The sequence below is a fragment of the Lampris incognitus genome, chromosome 3 (genome assembly GCF_029633865.1).
Source record: "Lampris incognitus isolate fLamInc1 chromosome 3, fLamInc1.hap2, whole genome shotgun sequence".
Classification (NCBI taxonomy): Eukaryota; Metazoa; Chordata; class Actinopteri; order Lampriformes; family Lampridae; genus Lampris; species Lampris incognitus.
Genome location: NC_079213.1, coordinates 69,421,773 through 69,443,188, shown reverse-complemented (window position 1 = coordinate 69,443,188; position 21,416 = coordinate 69,421,773). Strand labels below are relative to the sequence as shown.

General features: G+C 45.0%; 1 protein-coding gene across 2 annotated transcripts; it reads left to right on the top strand.

The window, feature by feature from the left end:
* The first annotated feature begins 11,541 nt into the window (after positions 1 to 11,541).
* On the top strand, positions 11,542 to 16,448 carry mob3a (MOB kinase activator 3A). Of its 2 annotated transcripts, none has more exons than XM_056276395.1 (4): positions 11,542 to 11,722; positions 12,675 to 13,143; positions 14,365 to 14,567; positions 15,191 to 16,448. In XM_056276395.1, exons 2-4 carry the CDS (start codon positions 12,726 to 12,728, stop codon positions 15,218 to 15,220), a joined length of 651 nt encoding a protein of 216 aa, XP_056132370.1. In that variant the 5' UTR covers positions 11,542 to 11,722; positions 12,675 to 12,725; the 3' UTR covers positions 15,221 to 16,448. The 2 variants fall into 2 exon arrangements, with proteins under 2 accessions (XP_056132370.1, XP_056132369.1); XM_056276394.1 differs by having other exon boundaries at positions 12,585 to 13,143.
* The last annotated feature ends 4,968 nt before the right edge of the window (positions 16,449 to 21,416 follow it).

The window sequence follows — 21,416 nt, the reverse complement described above, 5'->3', positions numbered from 1 at the left end:
TCAGACTGCGTTCACATTAAGACGAGTGATTTGAAGTTATATCCTTCCTTGATATGAAAATATTCAAGTTAAGCTGTCACCCACTCACTCAAACATCGCATCATATTTTACTGTATGTATGATTTTTTTTCACTCTGTATCTAAAGCAACTTCTGACTGAACATGACTGAAACAAAAACGGAAGTCAGTCTCCATACAAATATGTTAATTTTATACGGGATTACCTAAAAATGAGTCAGACACAATCTTAAATAGTGACTTGACAGCACCTAACCCCGTGGAATAACATTTTAGTCACTTTATTCTTATTTACTCAATCATATGTCATAGTCAGGTGGTTGTTTAATGATTTGTATGGCATATGGTATGGCATCACATCCATATATTTATTTAGATTTAAGACAGCGGGTCCTACAGCTTTCCTTGGAAAATAATAATAATAATATTAATAATAATAATAATAATAATAATAAAATCAATCTTATATAGCGCTTTTCTAATACTCAAAGTCGCTTTACAATAAACGGGGTGAAACAAGACGACAGATAAACATAACACAGACATACAGGGGTGGATGGGAAGGGGGGCTACGAGAGGGAGAAGCGGCAGCCACACACAATGCCAGCAGTACTCTCCGACTTGGACAGATACAAAAGGGAAAGAAAAACAAACATCATAAATCACATAAATCACAGATGAAGTCTGAAGAGGTGAGTCCTGACCAATGACCTGAATGTGGGCAGCCCACAGCAGTGTCCGATGCGCTTGGGGAGGGAGTTGAGGGAGGGGGCAGGTCAAGCGCTCAGTCCCCAGCCTGCCCCAGACCAGGGGTGGATGAGCGGACGGGCACGTGAAGGCAATGGAGAAAATGTGTGTCTTGAAACGGGATTGGAAGAGTGGGAGGGATTCTGAGTCTCTAATGATTTGGGGAAGTGAGTTCCAGAGCCTGGGAGCTGCTCTGGACTTCGAAGGCTTGGTCACCAAAGCCATGGAGGTTGGACCTGGGGGTAGAAAGAAGGGAGGCTGAGGTGGATCTGAGGGACCGAGAGGGTTGGTAGGGGGAAAGGAGATCGGTGAGGTATGGGGGAGCCAGTTTGCATAGGACTTTATAAGTAAGAACCAGGATTTTGTAATTGATCCAGTGGGAGATGGGTAGCCAGTGGAGGTCTTTTAGGACTGGAGTGATGTGGTGCCAGGATTTGGTGAAAGTTAAAAGTCGGGCGGATGCGTTCTGGACCAATTGGAGTCTCTTGATAGAGCTAGCACTGATGCCATAGAGGAGTGAGTTGCAGTAATCAAGGCAGGAGGAGATGACGGCATGGATCAGTATCTCAGCAGCAGGACGCGTGAGAGAGGGTCTTATTTTTGCAATGTTGCGAAGGTGGTAGAAGGAAGATTTGACCATTTGGCAGATATGTGGCTCAAGAGAGAGGGTGGGATCAAGGATCATACCAAGGTTGCGTGCCTGGGAGGAAGGGGAGACAGTGCATTGATGGTGAGTGCAAGATTGTTGATTTGGCTGAACGTGGTCTTGGAGCCAATGAAGAGGAGTTCAGTTTTGTCACTGTTGAGTTTGAGAAGGTTTTGCTGCATCCAGACTTTAACTGCAGACAGACAGGAGTTGATGTGAGAGAGGGGTGGATTTTGAGGGGATTTGGTGCTGAGGTATATCTGGGTGGCATCAGCATAACAGTGGAAGTCCAAGTTGAAATGGCGGTGAATCTGACCAAGAGGGGGGATGTAGATGATGAAAAGGAGTGGGCCGAGTACAGAACATAGGGTTTGGATGTGGGATATCGTATCAGGGTTAGTGGAAGGATGTAGATGACGGGAGTGTCTGGGGCCGTGATGAAGATAACGGAGGATGCCAGCAGACAGCGCGGAGGTGCGTGCAACAGAGAATAGCCGGTAGTTTTTATTGAGGGACAGGAGTTCATCAGGAGAGTAGTGTATGGGAGGAGGAGGGAAACTAATCAGGGGAGAAAATAAAAAGGGAAACCAGGGTATTCTATGTAGTCATGATAAGGGGGGTAACGTAAGTAAAAACAGAAGAGGGCAGAGTATTGGTTCCATGAGAAGGGTGGATTAATAACGTTGGAAACATAAGAGGGATAGCCCAGAACACGGATTAAATGGGGCTAGCTACTCACGATATGAAGGGGAGTGCCGCCAGGGATGGTGATGTCCAGATTACGCTAGTCCCAATTGATGATGGCCCAAAGAGGGATAGTATCCACTGTCGAGGGAAAATAAAATAAATAATCCAGCAGGGGTTGGGGGACGGAGCCAGATCCGCAAGATAGTATGCAGAACCAGGAGGTCAGAGCTCGCGTAACGCTAACGTTAGCCGAGTGGTGGTTAGCCAGTTAGCTAGTTACGTGGATAGCACAGTGGACCGGGAAAAAAAAGGGATGGTGATGTCCAGATTATGCTAGTCCCAGTTGATGATGGTCCAAAGAGGGATAGTGTCCACTGTCGAGGGAAAATAACATAAATAATCCAGCGGGGGCTGGGGGACAGAGCCAGATCCGCAAGCTAGCGTGCTGAGCCTGGAGGTCAGAGCTCACGTAAAGCTAACGTTAGCCGGATGGTAGTTAGCCAGTTAGCTAGTTAGGCGGCAAAACGGGGACAGAGAGGGGAAAGACAAGACGGTGGGAGAAGCGGCAGCAACACACGACGCCAGCGGTACTCTCCGATTTAAACAACACACGTATACAAAAGGTGACGAAGACAAAAAAGAAAACAACAGCCGACAACAGACGAGCAGTGGCAAAGAGCGTCTCCTCAGGCTGCCATGACAGAATGACAAGTTTAGATTAGACTAGATGAAACGAGACCAACCATAATGAGCCACTGAGGGGAAACTTCATTGACACATCAGCAGAAATATGAATAGAAATAGGGGTAAAAATAATGAGCATGAAAAGTGTATATATATATATATATATATATATACACACTACCGTTCAAAAGTTTGGGATCACCCAAACAATTTTGTGTTTTCCATGAAAAGTCACACTTATTCACCACCATATGTTGTGAAATGAATAGAAAATAGAGTCAAGACATTGACAAGGTTAGAAATAATGATTTGTATTTGAAATAAGATTTTTTTTACATCAAACTTTGCTTTCGTCAAAGAATCCTCCATTTGCAGCAATTACAGCATTGCAGACCTTTGGCATTCTAGCTGTTAATTTGTTGAGGTAATCTGGAGAAATTGCACCCCACGCTTCCAGAAGCAGCTCCCACAAGTTGGGGATTGGTTGGATGGGCACTTCTTTGAGCAGATTGAGTTTCTGGAGCATCACATTTGTGGGGTCAATTAAACGCTCAAAATGGCCAGAAAAAGAGAACTTTCATCTGAAACTCGACAGTCTATTCTTGTTCTTAGAAATGAAGGCTATTCCATGCGAGAAATTGCTAAGAAATTGAAGATTTCCTACACCGGTGTGTACTACTCCCTTCAGAGGACAGCACAAACAGGCTCTAACCAGAGTAGAAAAAGAAGTGGGAGGCCGCGTTGCACAACTGAGCAAGAAGATAAGTACATTAGAGTCTCTAGTTTGAGAAACAGACGCCTCACAGGTCCCCAACTGGCATCTTCATTAAATAGTACCTGTTAGAGCCTGTTTGTGCTGTCCTCTGAAGGGAGTAGTACACACCGGTGTAGGAAATCTTCAATTTCTTAGCAATTTCTCGCATGGAATAGCCTTCATTTCTAAGAACAAGAATAGACTGTCGAGTTTCAGATGAAAGTTCTCTTTTTCTGGCCATTTTGAGCGTTTAATTGACCCCACAAATGTGATGCTCCAGAAACTCAATCTGCTCAAAGAAGTGCCCATCCAACCAATCCAACTTGTGGGAGCTGCTTCTGGAAGCGTGGGGTGCAATTTCTCCAGATTACCTCAACAAATTAACAGCTAGAATGCCAAAGGTCTGCAATGCTGCAATTGCTGCAAATGGAGGATTCTTTGACGAAAGCAAAGTTTGATGTAAAAAAAATCTTATTTCAAATACAAATCATTATTTCTAACCTTGTCAATGTCTTGACTCTATTTTCTATTCATTTCACAACATATGGTGGTGAATAAGTGTGACTTTTCATGGAAAACACGAAATTGTTTGGGTGATCCCAAACTTTTGAACGGTAGTGTATATATATATATATATATATATATATATATATATATATACAGCCCTGTGACAGCCCGGCGGCCTGTCCAGGGTGTCTCCCCACCTGCCACCCAGTGACTGCTGGGATAGGCTCCAGCATCCCCACGACTCTGAGAGCAGGATAAGCAGTTTGGATAATGGATGGATGTATATATTTATATATGTGTGTGTGTGTGTGTGTGTGTGTGTGTGTGTGTGTGTGTGTGTGTGTGTGTGTGTGTATTTCTTTGTATCCACGATCTAAACGCTGGCACCTGATTGATTATATCATAACAAGACGTACTGACACTAGTGATGTCTTGCTGATCCGGGCCATGAGAGGTGCAGAATGCTGGACGGATCACCGCCTGATCATGACCAAGCTCCACATCAAAGTGCAACCCCCACAGCGTCTCAAGAAACCCATAAAAAAGCAACTGATCTGTGCCAAATTGAAGTCAGTCCCAGCACGGAATGAGTTCCATTGCTCTGTAGGCACGATGGCACTAGAGTTTGACGCCATTCTGAGTTCTGACAATTGCATGGATCAGAAACGGACTTCCCTAACTTCATTGCTACATCAAGCTGCAATCGAATCTATAGGCTACAGAGCCAGAAAACATCAGGACTGGTTCGACGAGAACTCTGACACCATTGTATCTCTGCTGGAAACCATGCATAGGGCACACAAGGCTACTCTCAACTGCCCTGCATCCGCCAGCTTTCGGCAGCAGTGGCAAACAACACGTAAGGAGGTACAAACAACGTAGCTCACTCTGCAAAATAAATGGTGGATGAAAAAAGCTCACGAGATTCAACCATGTGCTGACAGAAATTATATGCACAACTTTTACAATTCTATAAAGACTATATATGGCCCTAGGAACTGTTCTATCACACCCTTTGGACTGACAACCCTGAAAGACCAAAGGTGGAGCCTGGCAAGATGGGCTGAACATTTTGAAGCCCTTCTTAACCAGCACTCACCAACTGACCAATCCATCATGGAAGAGCTGCCAATTCCACCCATCCCAGACCTTGACCACTCACCAACTTTTCAAGAAGTACTTGCAGCCACCAACTCCCTCAAGAACAATAAGTCCCCTGGCAGTGATGGCATCTCAGCAGAACTCCAACAACAAGGAGGATACTTGTGCACCAGAAGGATCTATCAGTACATCCTGCAGGTCTGGGCCCAGGAGAGTGTCCCTCAACAATGGAGGGGTGTTAAAATTGTCACCCTGTACAAAGACAGAGGTGACAAGTCCATCTGCAGCAACAGTCATGGCATATCCCTACTAGCTGTTGCAGGCAAGGTCCTAGCAAAGGTAGTGCTATGCAGGATGGTGATGCACTTGACAGGATGATGCACTTGACAGAACATCTGCTGCCAAAGTCACAGTGCGGTTTCAGGAAGAACAGGAGTACTGTGTATATGATTTTCACAGTAAGACAGCTACAAGAATAGTGACGCGAACAACATCAAGACCTTTTCATGGCTTTTGTCGACCTCTCCAAAGCTTTTGACACTGTGAATTGAGAGTTACTTTGGAAAATCCTGAGAAAGTTTGGCTGTCCAAGCAAATTTGTGAACATTCTATCACAGTTCCATGATGGTATGGTGGCATGGGTGGCCATAGGAGGACAGGAATTGGCGCCCTTTAATGTATGCACTGGAGTGAGGCAGGGGTGTGTGCTGGCACCGGTACTCTTTAACATTTACCTCCTATGTGTCACAAAACTTTTTCACAAAGATCTGGAAGACGGTAGAGGGATCACAATAGACTGCAGCGCAGGTCCTTGAGCTGCAGTACGCTGATGACTGCACTCTTGTAGCTCACACACCAGAAGACCTGCAAACCATCCTTGCCGCAGTTGTGAATGCCTACAGCAGGCTGGGTCTATCAGTCAACACCACCAAGACTGAGGTGTTATGCCAATGGAGGTCCACCCCCCCCCACCCACTATGCCTGTCTTCGCTATAGAACACCAACCACTCTCAGTTGCTCCATCTTTCAAATACTTGGGCAGCATCCTTTCTGAGGGCTGCAACACTGATCATGAAACTCATAGAATCAAACAAGCTTCTATAACCTTCGGCAAACTCCGATGTAAGGTCTTCCAAAACAAACACTTCCACCTGCACACCAAAATTGCCGTTTACAAAGCTGTCTGCATCACAACTCTCCTTTACAGCTATAAAGCCCGGGTCACATACGGCCGCCACCTAAGGTTGCTGGAGCGGTTCCACATAAGGTGTCTGCAGCAGATCATGGGGATCACATGGCGTGATCGTGTTCCTCATGCTAAGATTCTTGCTAGGACAAACTGCAAGAGCATAGACACCATGGTCACTGAACACCAACTGCGCTGGCTTGGGCATGTCATCAGGATGCCTCAAGAACACCTGCCATGTCAAGTCCTGTATGGACAGCTTCATCTGGGCCGCCAGTCTGCAGGTGGTCAGAAGAAGCGATACAAAGACCAGCTAAAAACATCGCTGAAGAAGTGTTGCATTGGACTCTACAGTCATCAAAGAACACACCGTTAACGAGGAGGGATGTCATCATCAGACTCGATGGACTACCAGCAAGCAAAGCAAGTGTGTGTGTGTGTGTGTGTCTGTCTGTCTGTCTGTCTCTCTGTGTGTCTTTCTTTCTATATATACAAGTTAATCAACTACTATACAAAGTAAAATAAATGTCAATGTCATCTGTGAAATGGTGAAAAACAATACATAATAGACTCCCTGTTAGGAAATCCATCCATCCACTTTCTGAACCGCTTATCCTGCTCTCAGAGTCGCGGGGATGCTGGAGCCTATCCCAGCAGTCATTGGGCAGCAGGCGGGGAGACACCCTGGACAGGCCACCAGACTATCACACAGGGCCGAAATACACACACACACACACGCACACGCACACGCACACACACACACACACACACACACACACACACATTCATACCTAGGGACAATTTATTATGGTCGATTCACCTCACCTACATGTTTTTGGACTGTGGGAGGAAACCGGAGCCCCTGGAGGAAACCCACGCAGACATGGGGAGAACATGCAAAATCCACACAGACGACGACCCGGGACGACCCCCAAGGTTGGACTACCCGGGGGCTCGAACCCAGGACGTTCTTGCTGTGAGGCCACCGCGCCACCCCTGTTATGAAATAAGAAAGTAAATTGCTAACGAATTCAGGGGGCAACCGCAGAAACTGCCGCAGCCGGGACGCAAACCCATATCTCCCGCACCGCGGGAGACATCGCTAACTGCTCGACTAAAGGGTACGACTCGTTGACCAAGGGCTAACGTGTCTACGTTATTGTATTTAGAAATCACATCAGGACACAGCGCTGTCGCTCGACACAACCGCTACGTTGCATTCTTTATTTAGACTGACACAGCATCACAGGCAGACCCGATCAAACAACCCAGAGCCCGCAGGCATCACCAATCGATCCCAGCACAATAGAACAGCACCAAATCAAATGCAGCACTGTCGATGTGTGCAGACATAACATTCCCCCCCCCCCCCCGGCAGGATTTCAAACATGAAAGGTTGACACAAAGTCCTCTAGGTGGCCAGGGCGTAAACGTGTGCGAACAGGTCGCGGGGTGGCCTGAGACTGGGCAGGCCGAGGTGGGGAGGGAGAAGGCAGGGGAAGCTGAGGCCCAGGAATGTCTGGGGCCCGTGTAGGAGCTGCATGAAGCCCCGGGGCGTCTCGCCATGCCGAGGGAATGGCTATGGTTGTGTCACCAGCTGTGTGTGGCAGAGCTGACACCTTCCGTAGACGACTGGAGTGCCACCGAGTGCCATCGCTGAGGAGGTAAGTGGCTGGGCCCAGCTGACGGGTGACTTGGAGAGGAGAGGACCAGTATGAAGCCATTTTATTGTCCCTGTGGGGCCTGCGGACCCTGACTCAGTCTGACACATTGATGTCTGGCACCCCGGTTCGTTTTGACTGGCCAAACCGTTGCTTCATCCGCGTCTGCTGACGAGTGACTGAGGCTCTGACCCCAGAGGGAGGTGCCTGGGGTGTGGAGGGGCGGAGCCTGTCAAGGGGCATGCACAGTTCCCGGCCTAGCATGAGAGAGGCTGGGGAGACGCCTGTGGTCGAGTGCTGTGTGGCCCGATAGTGCAGCAGAGTGTGACGGATGGCCTGCGTGAAAGAGCACCCTTGGGCCATGTGTGCTCTGAGGCCGTTCTTCAGTGACTGGTGAAAATGTTCAACGCCGCCATTGGCCTGGGGGTGGTAGTATGCAGTGCGTATATGACGGATGCCCTTGCTTTCGAGATAAGCAGTGAACTCAGCAGAGACCAGCTGAGGGCCGTTGTCAGTGGTGATGGTCTTTGGGAGGCCCCAGCGAGAGAAAAGAGAGTCCAGGAAGTCGATGATGATCTGTGAGGTCACAGTGCCGGAAGTGGTGAGTTCAGGCCATTTTGAGTGTAGATCGCCAACCAGATCGATTTTGGAGTCACCATACCCACAGAGGACAGCTGAGGGTGCGGACAGTGGCAGTGAACCGAAAAATTGACTGTAGGTATCAACATTCAGGAGAGACACACCTGCACCGGTGTCCAACAGCAGGGGGATGCACACATCAGTGCATGATTTGAATGACACTGGCCCAGAGCTCACCTTGTGAATGACGGCGGGTTGAAGACTGGGGGGTGTGGCCCTCTGACCCAGCCGGGGAAGATCGACAGACGTTGGCAAAGTGATTTTGCTTACCGCAGCTACGGCATGTCTGGCCACGGGCAGAGCAGTTCTGAGCCCTTGAAACATGAGACCGAGACCCACAGTTACCACAGGACTGTTGAGGGCGGGGCCGAGAACGCCGTCGTTGCAGTTGCAAGACGTCCCCAGTGGAGTCGTCGCCCGCCTCGCTCTGGCTGGGTTGCGTCCCGAGGGGCAGCCGTGAGTAGAGGGAGGAGTCGTTGGCAGCTTGACTGGAGGTGGCCACTTGCTGTGTATTTAGCACAGCAGCACACTCAGCTGCTCCCTCAACCTGTAGAGCGATGGTAATTGCTCTGGACAGCAGCAGATCGTCTTTTTCCAGCAGGAGAGTCTCACGCACCTTTGCGTTGTTGGTGTGTTCGATTAGCTGGTCGCGAACCATCTCGTCCAGAAGCACGCCAAACTTGCATGAGCTAGCTAGCCCTCGCAAATTAGCTACATACTGCTGCACAGACTCACCAGGCAGTTGGTGTCGCTGACGGAATATAAATCGCCGAAGGAGGGCACTCTGTGGAGCAGCGAAATGAGTGCTCATAAGTCCCACAGCTTCGTCAAAGCTTGTGACGTTCCCCAGAGTCCCGAGCACACGATGACCCTCTGCTCCCAAGCAATGTAGCAACAGAGCCGTCTTCCTAGCCTGGCTCACGTCGTCGAGCCCTGAGGCGATGATGTAATTTTCAAAACTATGTAGCCAGCGAGTCCATGGTACCGGAGGCTCGCCAGGTAATGCCAGGAAGGGGGCAGGTGGTGGGAGAGAGATATCAGCCATCCTCGTCGCCAATATTGTATTTAGAAATCACGTCAGGACACAGCGCTGTCGCTCGACACAACCGCTACGTTGCATTCTTTATTTAGACTGACACAGCATCACAGGCAGACCCGATCAAACAACCCAGAGCCCGCAGGCATCACCAATCGATCCCAGCACAATAGAACAGCACCAAATCAAATGCAGCACTGTCGATGTGTGCAGACATAACATACATATCCATGCACGTTAAACTACCCACCCCCTTCGGGAAACGCTTACGTGCGCATCTCACTTCTAACACCAATGTAGCGAATTCGGGGGGCAACCACAGGAACTTCCGCAGCTGGGACGCAAACCCGTATCTCCCGTACCGCGGGAGACATCGCTAACCGCTCGACTAAAGAGTCCGACCCGTTGGCCAAGGGCTAGCGAGCATATTGTAACGTGCATGGATAAGAAGACACGCTGGCCGCTGGCTCGCGGGTCAGACCCGCAGAGGACAGCTGAGGGTGCGGACAGTGGCAGTGAACCGAAAAACGGGTTCGCTTCCCGGCCGCGGCAGTTCCTGTGGTTGCGTTGTCCCCCGAATTCGCTACACTATTCATCCGTGATCGTTACATTGCCCCCTTCCTTCGAGTAGGGCGTCCCAGGCCGGACCGTAACAGCCGGGGCGCGATTACGTACCTCCCGCACCGCGGGAGGCATCGCTAACCGCTCGACTGAAGGGTCCGACCCGTTAGCCAACGGCTCACGTGTCTACTTATCCATGCACGTTACAATATTATTGCCAAAAGAATAATTTTCATATATTATTTCCATTATTTCTATCAGTACTATTTCCTCTGCAAAGCAGTTCATTGAAAAATACAAGCTCATTACCATGATATTGTGGGAGTGCAGGAATGAGGAGACGGAGAGATCGAGTCGAGTCAATTGCACAATATCTCGTGGCAACCAGCTAACCGCGAGGCTGCTGCAAACATGGCTCCACCCCAGAAACTCGGTGCCTACGTCAGCACTCTGAACGTCTGCCTTAAAGGAGCAACAGCCCCTGGTGAATCTACCCTCAATTGTGTATCACCACAATATAATCGTTTTTAGTAGTGTTTTCAGTCGTGTTTTCAGTTGTTGTTGTTGTTGTTGTTGATGATGATGATGATGATGAGAATAAGAATCAAAATCAACTTCACTGGCTAAGGGTGTTTATGCATACAAGGGATTTAACTCTGGTTTACAGCAGTTTCTAGTGCTTGCATATATCACTCACAAAAAAAGACAAATAAAAGAAATAAATGGAATAATAAATAGAATATTGGAGGTAAGTACGTATATACAACAGGTATGTCACAACTATACAGAGTTTTGTTATGGCTGAATAGTTGATAACTTATTATGCTTATGTATTATATTGCTTGTATATTATGTAATGTACTAATATATTATTTATTAAAATATATACTATATATTATGTAATTATATACTATATTATATACTTATGTTATAATTATAACAATAACAATTTGTAGCCAGTATACAGAAGTTGTATGTGTACTAATACAAGTAAATACTTGTATTATGTATTTACTTGTACTTGTATTATTCGTATGATGATGATGATGATGATGATGATAATTAGGCCCTGCATTACCCTACAGTAGATGATAGTAGATGATGTATTCATTATAGACAAATACGCTGTGTGCTAAGCATTTTTGTGTTTTGTCATTCCTTTTACCGGGAAATGTATTAAGTTCTCCTTTATAGCTCCTATAGCAAATAGCTTTACAAGGCGACCAAAACGAGGCTGGACGGACTGCCTACCACACCTCGGGTGGCAGAGTGACGTATCATCAAAGGAAGTAGTTCTCTTCGTGTGGTAGGGAGGAGTCAGTCCTTAGTTTCACTAATAAAGTGACATGTCTGTAGAATGTTTAGAAAGAATATAATAAGCGCTACGTAATGTATTCATAATGTAGTCTGTTCGCGGCGGAGGTCTACAACAATACGCGGATGACTATTTGACAAAGGTCGAAGGAAACATTGACGGAACAGGAAGGCGGAACAAGTAAGTTCGGCGAAAGTGGCTTTCAACTGAGCCATTTCGACACCGTAGATCGTATGTCTGTGTTTTATTCTTGACTCGGGGACATATTGTGTTAACGTGTGTTCCGCTCCGTTGTGGCAACAAAAAAATAAAGTGTGCCCGGCTTGTTTTGTCCTCGCCCCGTCGTCACCTGTAAAGAAGCAACAAGTCCGATCTATCCGCGTCACGAATAAACTTGCAGGCTCCTGTCGACGTGCGCCGCCGCGTTTCATCCTGTAGCTCGGCTTACATCGTGTCGACCGCCGTGAACCTCCGCCACGGGAACTTCACACAGGCAACATGCGGTTACGCGGATGCGAAGGTTGCCGCTGCAGTCGGTAACGAGCCGTCCTCAGCAGCTGTGACGATTAAGGCGTTTTACTGTCATTCCGTGAATTCTTCGTATTGCGTTGGCATGCGTGCTTAAGATAGGAAACAAGTCGTGTTCTCTCTTTGTGCATTGTAAGTCGGTGCCCACTGCCGTTGTCACTGGTTTCGGTCTCAACAACTGAGACTTGCAGCCTACCTGAAGAAACATACAGTACGTTGTTTTCTGAGTGTGGCTTGAATAGACTTTTGATGACGACTTGGCCTATATATACACAACTGCCCATATGAGCTGAGAAACTGTTCTGTTCTGTTAAGTTGAAATTCAGCAACAGTGATGATTTGACTACCTGATTGTTGTTTTGTTTTTTGTTTTTTTGCCTAACTAAAAAAATTGGCAGGGAGAAATCAGGTTATAAACAAAAAAGCATTGGATAGCACTGTGAGGTGCACACTTACTAACCACAGATCTCTCCCTTATCTCTTTCTCTTCCACTCCCTTTTACCATGTGCACAGGAACACAAAGACAAATACTAAAAGACAATCCATAACAACAGATCTACCCTGCTTGTTTACACAACCTTTTGACTGTTTCCATTTCACCAGTAAATAATTCACCAGAAGCGCTCAAACAAACTGCCGCCATCGCATGCAACCATGTCCCTGGCCCTGAAACAAGTTTTCAACAAAGACAGGACATTCCGGCCCAAGCGCAAGTTTGAGCCCGGGACACAGCGCTTCGAGCTGCACAAGAAGGCCCAGGCGTCTCTGAACGCGGGGCTGGACCTGAAGCAGGCTGTGCAGCTGCCCCATGGAGAGGACCTCAATGACTGGGTGGCTGTCCATGTGGTGGACTTCTTCAACCGCATCAACCTCATCTATGGCACCATCAGTGACTCCTGCACTGACCAGACCTGCCCTAATATGTCCGGTGGACCCAAGTACGAATACCGCTGGCAGGATGAGCACAAGTACAAGAGGCCTACTGCCCTCTCGGCACCAAAGTACATGAGCCTGCTAATGGATTGGATCGAGGTACAGATCAACAACGAGCACATCTTCCCCACCAACGTCGGTAAGTGTTGAGATTAGACACAGATGGTCCTGTCAAGACCTTGATGTCTTACGTTGGGATCCAAAATTAGGTCATAGGCTTACCTCTCATGGGTTGTCAAAGAGAGTGCTCCTACAGTAGGAGCAATATGTTTTCTGAAACTTTGGCTCCAATGCAAGAGGCTTTGTTTCTCACCTAGGTTTGGGGATGACTTGATTTTTAATTCTGTGTAAAAATGGTGAAGACGTGGGTTAAAATCCCTGCTTTAAGATTTACACAAGAACTTGTTTGTCTTGTGTTGTACTAGCTCTCATCACTTGGTCATTATAAGTCCTAAGGCCTCAATAAAGTGTAAAAGAAGAAAAAGGGCCCATCATAAAATGAGTGCAGTGTATATTACAAGTTACAAGTTTGTAATATTGTATGATAATATACAATCATCCTCCTGTTATAACAGAACAACTAAACATGGCATGCTTTATATTTAATCTACAAGGCCACATTTGTTAGCTGGACTGTATGGAATTATGCTGGGGGAAGTGCACACTTCTAGTTTATCTACAGTTATTGTAATCCAGATATTCTAAGCTTTCCCTTATCTTTGTCCCCCACCGCCATGCACATAGCATGGCATCTGTCTGGCTACAGAAACATCCCAGCAATGGATTTGTAAACGGATCACACGATCCACAGCAGGCTACGAATAGGCATGGCCTTAGCTGGTGTCCTTTGGAACAGAATATTGAAATATAATTGAATTCATGAAAGGAAAGTCATAAATCATGGCTTATGGTTCAAATCAAGAGGTAATGATTTTCCACCTCACATAAATGGATACTGACTAGATCCCTCAGCACACTGGTTCCCAACATAAGGCATGAGGGGCAGGGCCTCAGTTATCAAGACAGTCCTTCGAAGGTTTCTAGGTAAAGTAATCATGTAGGAGAGACTTTTAAGAAGACCTTGTGACGGAAGGAGCAACCCATTTTGATACAATGCATTTCAAGATAACATTGTCACATTCATTAGTGTGAATCAAGGGCACTTTGGGGCACAAATGACACAAACATGGTAAACTTGACCTTCAGTCTCTGAGTATTAATGTAGTGGAAAATTTGAATATGTAATATATGATTTGAATTGTCTTAAAGTCTTGTATGAACTGTTTATGTATAGTATATTTGTGTCACGAGATCACTATATTGTGAACGTGTTTGTTGGTTTGTTTCTGTTTATTCCCAGGTACTCCATTTCCAAAGACCTTCATGCAGGTGGCTAAGAAGATTTTGTCTCGTCTGTTCCGTGTGTTTGTTCACGTCTACATCCACCACTTTGATCGTGTGAGCCAGATGGGGGCCGAGGCTCATGTCAATACCTGCTACAAGCATTTCTATTACTTTGTCACCGAGTTTAACCTCACCGACCAGAAAGAGCTGGAACCTCTGGTAGGTCAAATGGAAGAAACATTGAAATCTTGTCTAGAGGGAACAACAACAACATGTATGGCGCCAGCTAATACGCTTAAAAGATTAATTTGTCACAAAGATCAATGATGGTGAAATTATTTAATTTTCAGCTCCCAACCCTAAACTATTCAAAGATGCACTATGTAGTTTGATAATGAAATCCACTCAAAAAAAAAATCAAATCTAAGATATTTCTGCTCAGTAAAGAACATGTCCTAATAGGTCAATTGGGTGTCTATAATGTTATTGGAAGCTACATAAGAAAGTAGCTTGGATGTTTTGGCCCTGCTCTCCTGCAGTGTTACTAAGAAGTATGATATTGGCTTCTGGTCACTTTTAATATATTTTCTAGACAAGATGAGAAATGAATTGCAGGCAGTTATCAATTAATGTGTGTAATTGCTATGGATTAGTGTGCAGTAAAAAAACCATACTCTGTTTAATTGCAGTGCAATGTAAATTTTAAGACTACACAGGGGTGTCTTTTGAAGTACATTTAATTTTTTTATTTTTCCAGTCTTGGCGCCAAGACTTCCCTGCACTGTAGGTGTAATTCTCATTTTAATGTTTTTTGTTGTTTTTTTTGTCCCTGATACATATAGAAAGAGATGACCTCTCGGATGTGCCACTAAGGGAGCACCACTGATCAGCTGACACATTCCCCCACCGACGACCACGTCCGTCCATCTAGAAGACTGCAGCAGTGAACAAAGAAAAGCAAATCGAAAAGAGTCTTTATTTTTGTATTTAAGTACTGTAATCTATTTTAGCCATGTAGGATTTAGCCAGGAATCATGTCATGTATGGCAATTTTGCTCCTTTTAAAAATTCCAGCCTTTTTATCAGAGCACAGTATTAAGAGCTATATGTTTGTGTTGATGTTTAGGTTTTCTTTTCGTTTGAATCGGAATCATTCCAGAACTTTTCTTTAGTTGTCATCTTTCCCAAAATTAATGTAATTTGTAACTGTACATATCCAAGATGTCGTTACATTAAAATCGCTCTCTACTCTGTTGTCCTACCCCGAGCCGTGTGGGTAGAATTTGATTTAACTAACCTCTTTTCTTTCCTGAAATCAGTAGCACTGGGTTATATATATTACCTTGGTTGTAACCAACCAAGCTATTTTTTCCCCATTTTGTGTAATATTAGAACATGAAAGATTACCCCCTTTTCCAAGAGTCCCCAGTGGTCAGTTTTACCACTAGGATTTTATAGCAGTGATTTTATTGAACTCTTATGAACATACCCAATCGTAACATATTCATTCATGCAAATCATATATAAAGAAACCTGCGTGAATATTTATCACGATTCATTTAACAGTATTGACCATGGTTGATAATGAGAGGTTATTTTTACTAACTTAAAAAGCTGGTAGCATTCTTGCCTCGAAGCAAATACGTGTTTTTTTGGCTATGCAACATTAACTTGAAACAATGTAAGCTCGTGCAGCTTATCCGAACAGAGCCAACAGTGATGTGGTTAAATCAAACATGCCTCAGACAGGTAATCAAGATAACGTTTGGGCACTCAAAACACAGTAGAGTTGTATCTTGCCCTCTGCCTGTGTTCCACATACAGTAGGGGAAATGTGTTTTCGTCATGTCAATTTTTTTTTCATTAAACATATTTCCAGTGCTGTTATTCACATAAAATTAAGACCAAACATTGCTATTCGTACTCAATATGGCAACACAGCTAAATGAATTATAACATGTCAATCAAAAGTATGTGAATTAAATTGGAATGACACACGAAAATTAAGTATTGAATGAACACCAATGTCTGGTCTTAATTTCACGTGAAAAGCTCCACTGGAAATATGTTTAATGAAGAAAAAAAAGTTGATGTGTTGAGTACTTATCCCCCCCCCCCCGCTGTACTTGGAATATGAATACGAGTATATGCTGTGTACTTGTTTAGCATTGAAATATGCATATATGTTTGAGTGCAAGATAAGATTCGTGTAAAAGTCATCTGTTTTTGCCTGGCGTGTCTCTAACCATGTAGAGCGTTTTTATCTAGCATGTAGTCATCAATATCATGGGGGTACGGTGGTATTCCGTAGCATGCACAACGGCCCAAGGTAGCCTGTTGAGATTTCTAGTCTTATCGAGTAAAATTTTACATTCACAGCTACACTTGCACGTGTGTGAAAATACTTGTTTTGCTGAAGAGGTTTCAGCAGAAACGAGGCTTTTGTTTGCACAGTTGCTGGTTCGCAGTGCGGCCTGGCTCTCAGGTGTGTGACTGGTTGGCGTCTGTGGGAGACGCCGCAGCAGCTGAGGGTCACGCGAGATCCGGAGACAAGGTCCAACAACTGTCCACTGGGTGGCGTCGTGCACAGACCGTGTCAGCTGGAGCGTGTTTTCCGCCATGGTGGCAATTATGAAATCTGTCTGATGCCCTTTTTTTATGCCAACGAACAGGAGAAGTGGAGCCTCTCCAGAGCTAATTTAGGTTAGTGATTTGACTAAGCTGGTTATACAAGAAACAGGGCTGTACTGTTCGATGATGTACACAGCGTTTCGGTTTTTTGTTTTTTTTAAATTTTATTCTGCCTCGGAGGACTCGATCTCGCGGAAACGGGTCGTGAATAATTCCTAGTAAAGTTGTGAGAGAGCCCCATTTGCGGGGCAGATTTACAAGCGGTTATAGCAGTTCGGGTTATGTCGAATACATACGGTTATGATGAAGTTACCGATAATCTGCAAATACGGCTTTGGTTTGTACTTCACGGGACGCCGTTTTGAGGCATGAGAACGCACATTCAGCTGGTTTTGAGTCTAGACTCCACCTTGCTTTTTTAGAAGTGTTGACACCTGTCGACGACACTTCCTCTCCGAAAACAAAATAGTGGGGCGGGGGCGGCGGCGGCGGCGGGGGGGGGCATTTCTAACAACTTCCATTGACAAATCTAAGCCACGTGTGATTTTAATCACATTCTGCTGTGGCACTGGTGAAACGGCATGTAACTCTCCGAGACGGCGGTAACCTGATCTTCCCGTATGACAACTGCTCCTCCCTGTCAACTAACTGTCCTTTAGTTGAGAGGAGTCATTTCCTCCACAACACTGCGGGCCGTGTGTTGCGTTAGTAAGTGTTACGTGTGGGACGAGACGTGCATGCGCCCCCCCCCCCCCTCCCGTCGTGTTCCTGGAATTTACCAGAATAACCCGGAGGACGTTATGCGCAAACGGGGCCGAGAGATCCGAGAGGCTGCGCCCATCGTACGGAGGCGGTGTCTGTTGTCTTAACTGTACAATGTGTTTGTTTGTTTGTTTGTGTTTGCTTATTTTTATTTTACTCCCGAGTTTGTGTTTGGGTGTAATTGTGACTCAGCGAACCTCGGTTCCGGTACGCGTACACGCCCTACTTGTTTCATGTTTTGCTAGTCGGTTGCCTCATGCGTTATCACAGTGGTAGCACGACACGCATTAAAACGGAAGATAGTCCAAATGTTAATGTTGAGCTAAATAGCTTTCTCATCAATCATTTCTGGTATCAAACAATACAACCGAGTAAGCTATGCATGTCTACCTTTTCTGCACCCCCCAGCTACTGTATATTTTTTACTAAGTACAAGCATGTGCATAAATTACACAGCAGCAAAGGACAGCACTGACCACTGCCAAGGAATTAAAGCACTTAAGGAAAATCACAGTTCGTTCCTGATGAGATTTGGGATTTTCACGCCTTCCACGTAATTTACTAAAAAAGGTGCACAAGATTGCAAACACGTGTGATGCTTTGGCGCGCACGCTTCAGCAGAAACCAGGCCGTGTCGTAACATTCCGAACGCCATTGCCCCCCGAAAAATGTCCCTAACGCCGTCCATCTGTGTAGCAACACCGACCGCATTACCCAATCTTCCGCGGAAGTTCCGAGAAATTAAAAATTTAGATCATTTCAAAAGCCAAACGAGGGCAGATCAAACTGGGAGAGGAAGGAGGGTCGAGAATCTGGATCAAAGCAAAGGCTGATGCAAAATAAAACTAGTCCTGCAATAAGAGGTGGCACCCCCCGTGTGTCTGTTTCAGTGATCCGTTATAATCACTGTCATTCCCTCTCATCCAGAGAATTGTGTTTTCCTGCTCCTGTATAAAACTCGTGTCGAGAGTGTGCCCTACAGAGTTATCAGCAAGAATTTACACTCTCCATCGTGTGACGCTGACCTTTTTTAAAGGAAAGTGCAACTACGTGTAATAGTGTGTGCAATATTTTAAGTGTGCGGACTTCCTAAAAAACACCTATATGTTAATTAGCTGTTGTGATTACTTACTCGTGCTGGGCGCGTGCACATACGTATCCGTATCCCCATGATCACTCGCAAACACGTTCACGCTCTTTGAAATAACATTTAGCTTGAAACTTGTTTCCTCCGTGGCTTTTTGCCATCCGCTGAATGGATGTAAAGATGTGAAATGTTGTCTTGCAGTAAGTGATTGTGATGTATCGTTAGTAGCGTAGGAAAATGGGCTATTTACTATACAGAAGTGGCAACCACGTGCACGGCCATGCAGGTATATAGATACAGAAGAATGGGTGACCATGCTACATTTTTATCCAGAACATATTCTTTTTGAAAGTCTCCTATACATTGTAAACCACAGTCTCATCGTTGTCATCATCATCATCATCAACAACAACCACACGACACACCTCCTGCATTTATCCAATTCAATTTCAGACGTCGGGATCCGCTCATTGATAGGACAGCCCACCCCTTTACTCTTGATTAAGACCCATTCACAACCGCTTAAGGGTGGTGCCTCTGTGTTGAGCCATACGATCTCCGACCCTCTTCCTTTTGCCCTATAGTGACATTTAACCACCCCCATGCACTTCAACACAGAGACTTGTTTTCCCACTAAATCTACGATTGCACCATGTGCTCTCTGCTATGGAAAGTGCCAACATCTTGCGCAACGTTTGCTACAGTTGGGCCTATGTTAAAGGGGCAGAAGGTGAAAGGAAGAAGAAATGGGAGAGCCCCCACTCAAAACACATTCTTTTCTTAAAAAAAAAACAAACTTGTAAGTATTTACCGAGGACATCCTTGATAAACAACGGATTAATCATATACAGAAAAGATGTACAGGTTCAGGATAATATACAGTAAGCAAATATGTTACATATTAACATGTTTTGCAATACCCAACTTTATTTGAGGGGATAAACTTTGGGTACTCTATTACTTATGTAATATGACACGGCCCTGATAGACATTTGAACATTTCATTGCAATACTTTTATTTATTTATTTATTGAGGAGGTGGGTACAGCACTATAGATAGGATCTACAGTTAATAAAGTAATGGCCCATAGAGGGAAAAAAAGCAATATAAATTAACTGGTGTGCCATCTGTCTTTTATGTAAAATTATCCCTTTACATCTTGCCTTTAATCTCAGAAAACATTCACGAGGCATACTTATACCTTGGGTGACAGTACTGTTTTGGCATCTCGCAATTAGGAAATGGGTTGAGAGAGAACACATTTCTACACCATAGGAGTTCTTGGACCTCTTTCATTATCACTGTTCTGAGAGAGAGAACCTCTACCCTCTTCATAACCTCCTCATTATGCTCTAAAATGTGCTGCTGGCTGCCTGGTCCTTTACCAAACAACATACTGTACTGTAGTTGGGAGTTGTTACTGGGGCCAGTAATAGTTCAGACACTCCATCAGACCCCCTCCTTGTCAATTGTTTGGCTCAGGATGTCAGGAGTTCAAGTAAATTGCTTTGTCTTGCGCAAGTCAGTTTGCTTATTCATTTATTTCCCATCGATTCACATGTGATGTTTTAACAAGCAACTGTTTAGTAAGTGCAATGATAAGTTTGATTGGACCCCATCTTAGAAGATACTTACGCCAGTTCTGCCATTTCACCATGTTGAATGTAACTAGTATTTAACTGTGTGTGTGTGTGTGTGTGTGTTGCCACCATTTTACTTGTTGATGGTGTTGAGAATCCGATTCCCTTGGAAAGTAGATTGCTGCATGCGCCACCTCAAAGATGGATTGTTTTAGCAACATAAGTCAATATAATGATTACAGTCACTAGTAATGACATTTTAAACACGGATTTTCTCCTTTTCAGAGAAAGAGTCATGTGTTTTTTGGTTTCTGTGTCTGCATACAAGCACAACTTGCATAGGTTTTTTTTAAAAAAATAATCAAACTAATTGTGAGACAGTTTGAATATTGGGGGATTGTATCTATATTGTTGCATGGCAGTCCCCTGTCAGCACTAACAATGAATTCTAAGCCACCCTCAAAGTAAACTAATGAGTCTGGTTTGTCTACATGTTTATCTGTCACATCTTTCTCCAACGTCCAGACACATCTTCCACCAAAATACAGTGAGCAATCACACTACACTTATGTTCAACCATTACTTTTTTTATTTGGTGTCTATGTGCACGTTAACAGTCGCGTCATTCCTCCATACCTCCCATTGTGGGCCAATGAAGAAAACAACGTTTATGAGCTGCATCCCATTTCATTTCCGCTCTCAGCTTTGTCCCCTTTGCGTTACAATGACATGTCCTATTGATGAACTAGAATTATCACGTCGAGTTGCTATAATTACCATGGCTTTAGTGCAGGATGTAGGTGATACATTTGCCGTTAAAAAAATGAAAGAATATGATGGAGTATTCACGGGATAAAGCGAGTATAGTGTCTACGAAATAGAAATGGTATTAAGCCACTTCATCCAATTCTGGAATAAACGTCATCCATCCTGTACTTCGGAGGAGGGAGGGTGAGCTCTGGGGGCGGAGCCTGCGATCGACTTTTTTCTTCTTTTTTTCTGTTGCA

Bases quoted from the DNA above. Each gene is read 5' to 3' on its own strand.
- mob3a (XM_056276395.1), top strand. From the start codon at position 12,726: ATGTCCCTGGCCCTGAAACAAGTTTTCAACAAAGACAGGACATTCCGG. The intron at 13,144-14,364 runs GTAAGTGTTGAG...GTTTATTCCCAG, and splicing joins CATCTTCCCCACCAACGTCG to GTACTCCATTTCCAAAGACC. The intron at 14,568-15,190 runs GTAGGTCAAATG...TGATACATATAG, and splicing joins AGAAAGAGCTGGAACCTCTG to AAAGAGATGACCTCTCGGAT.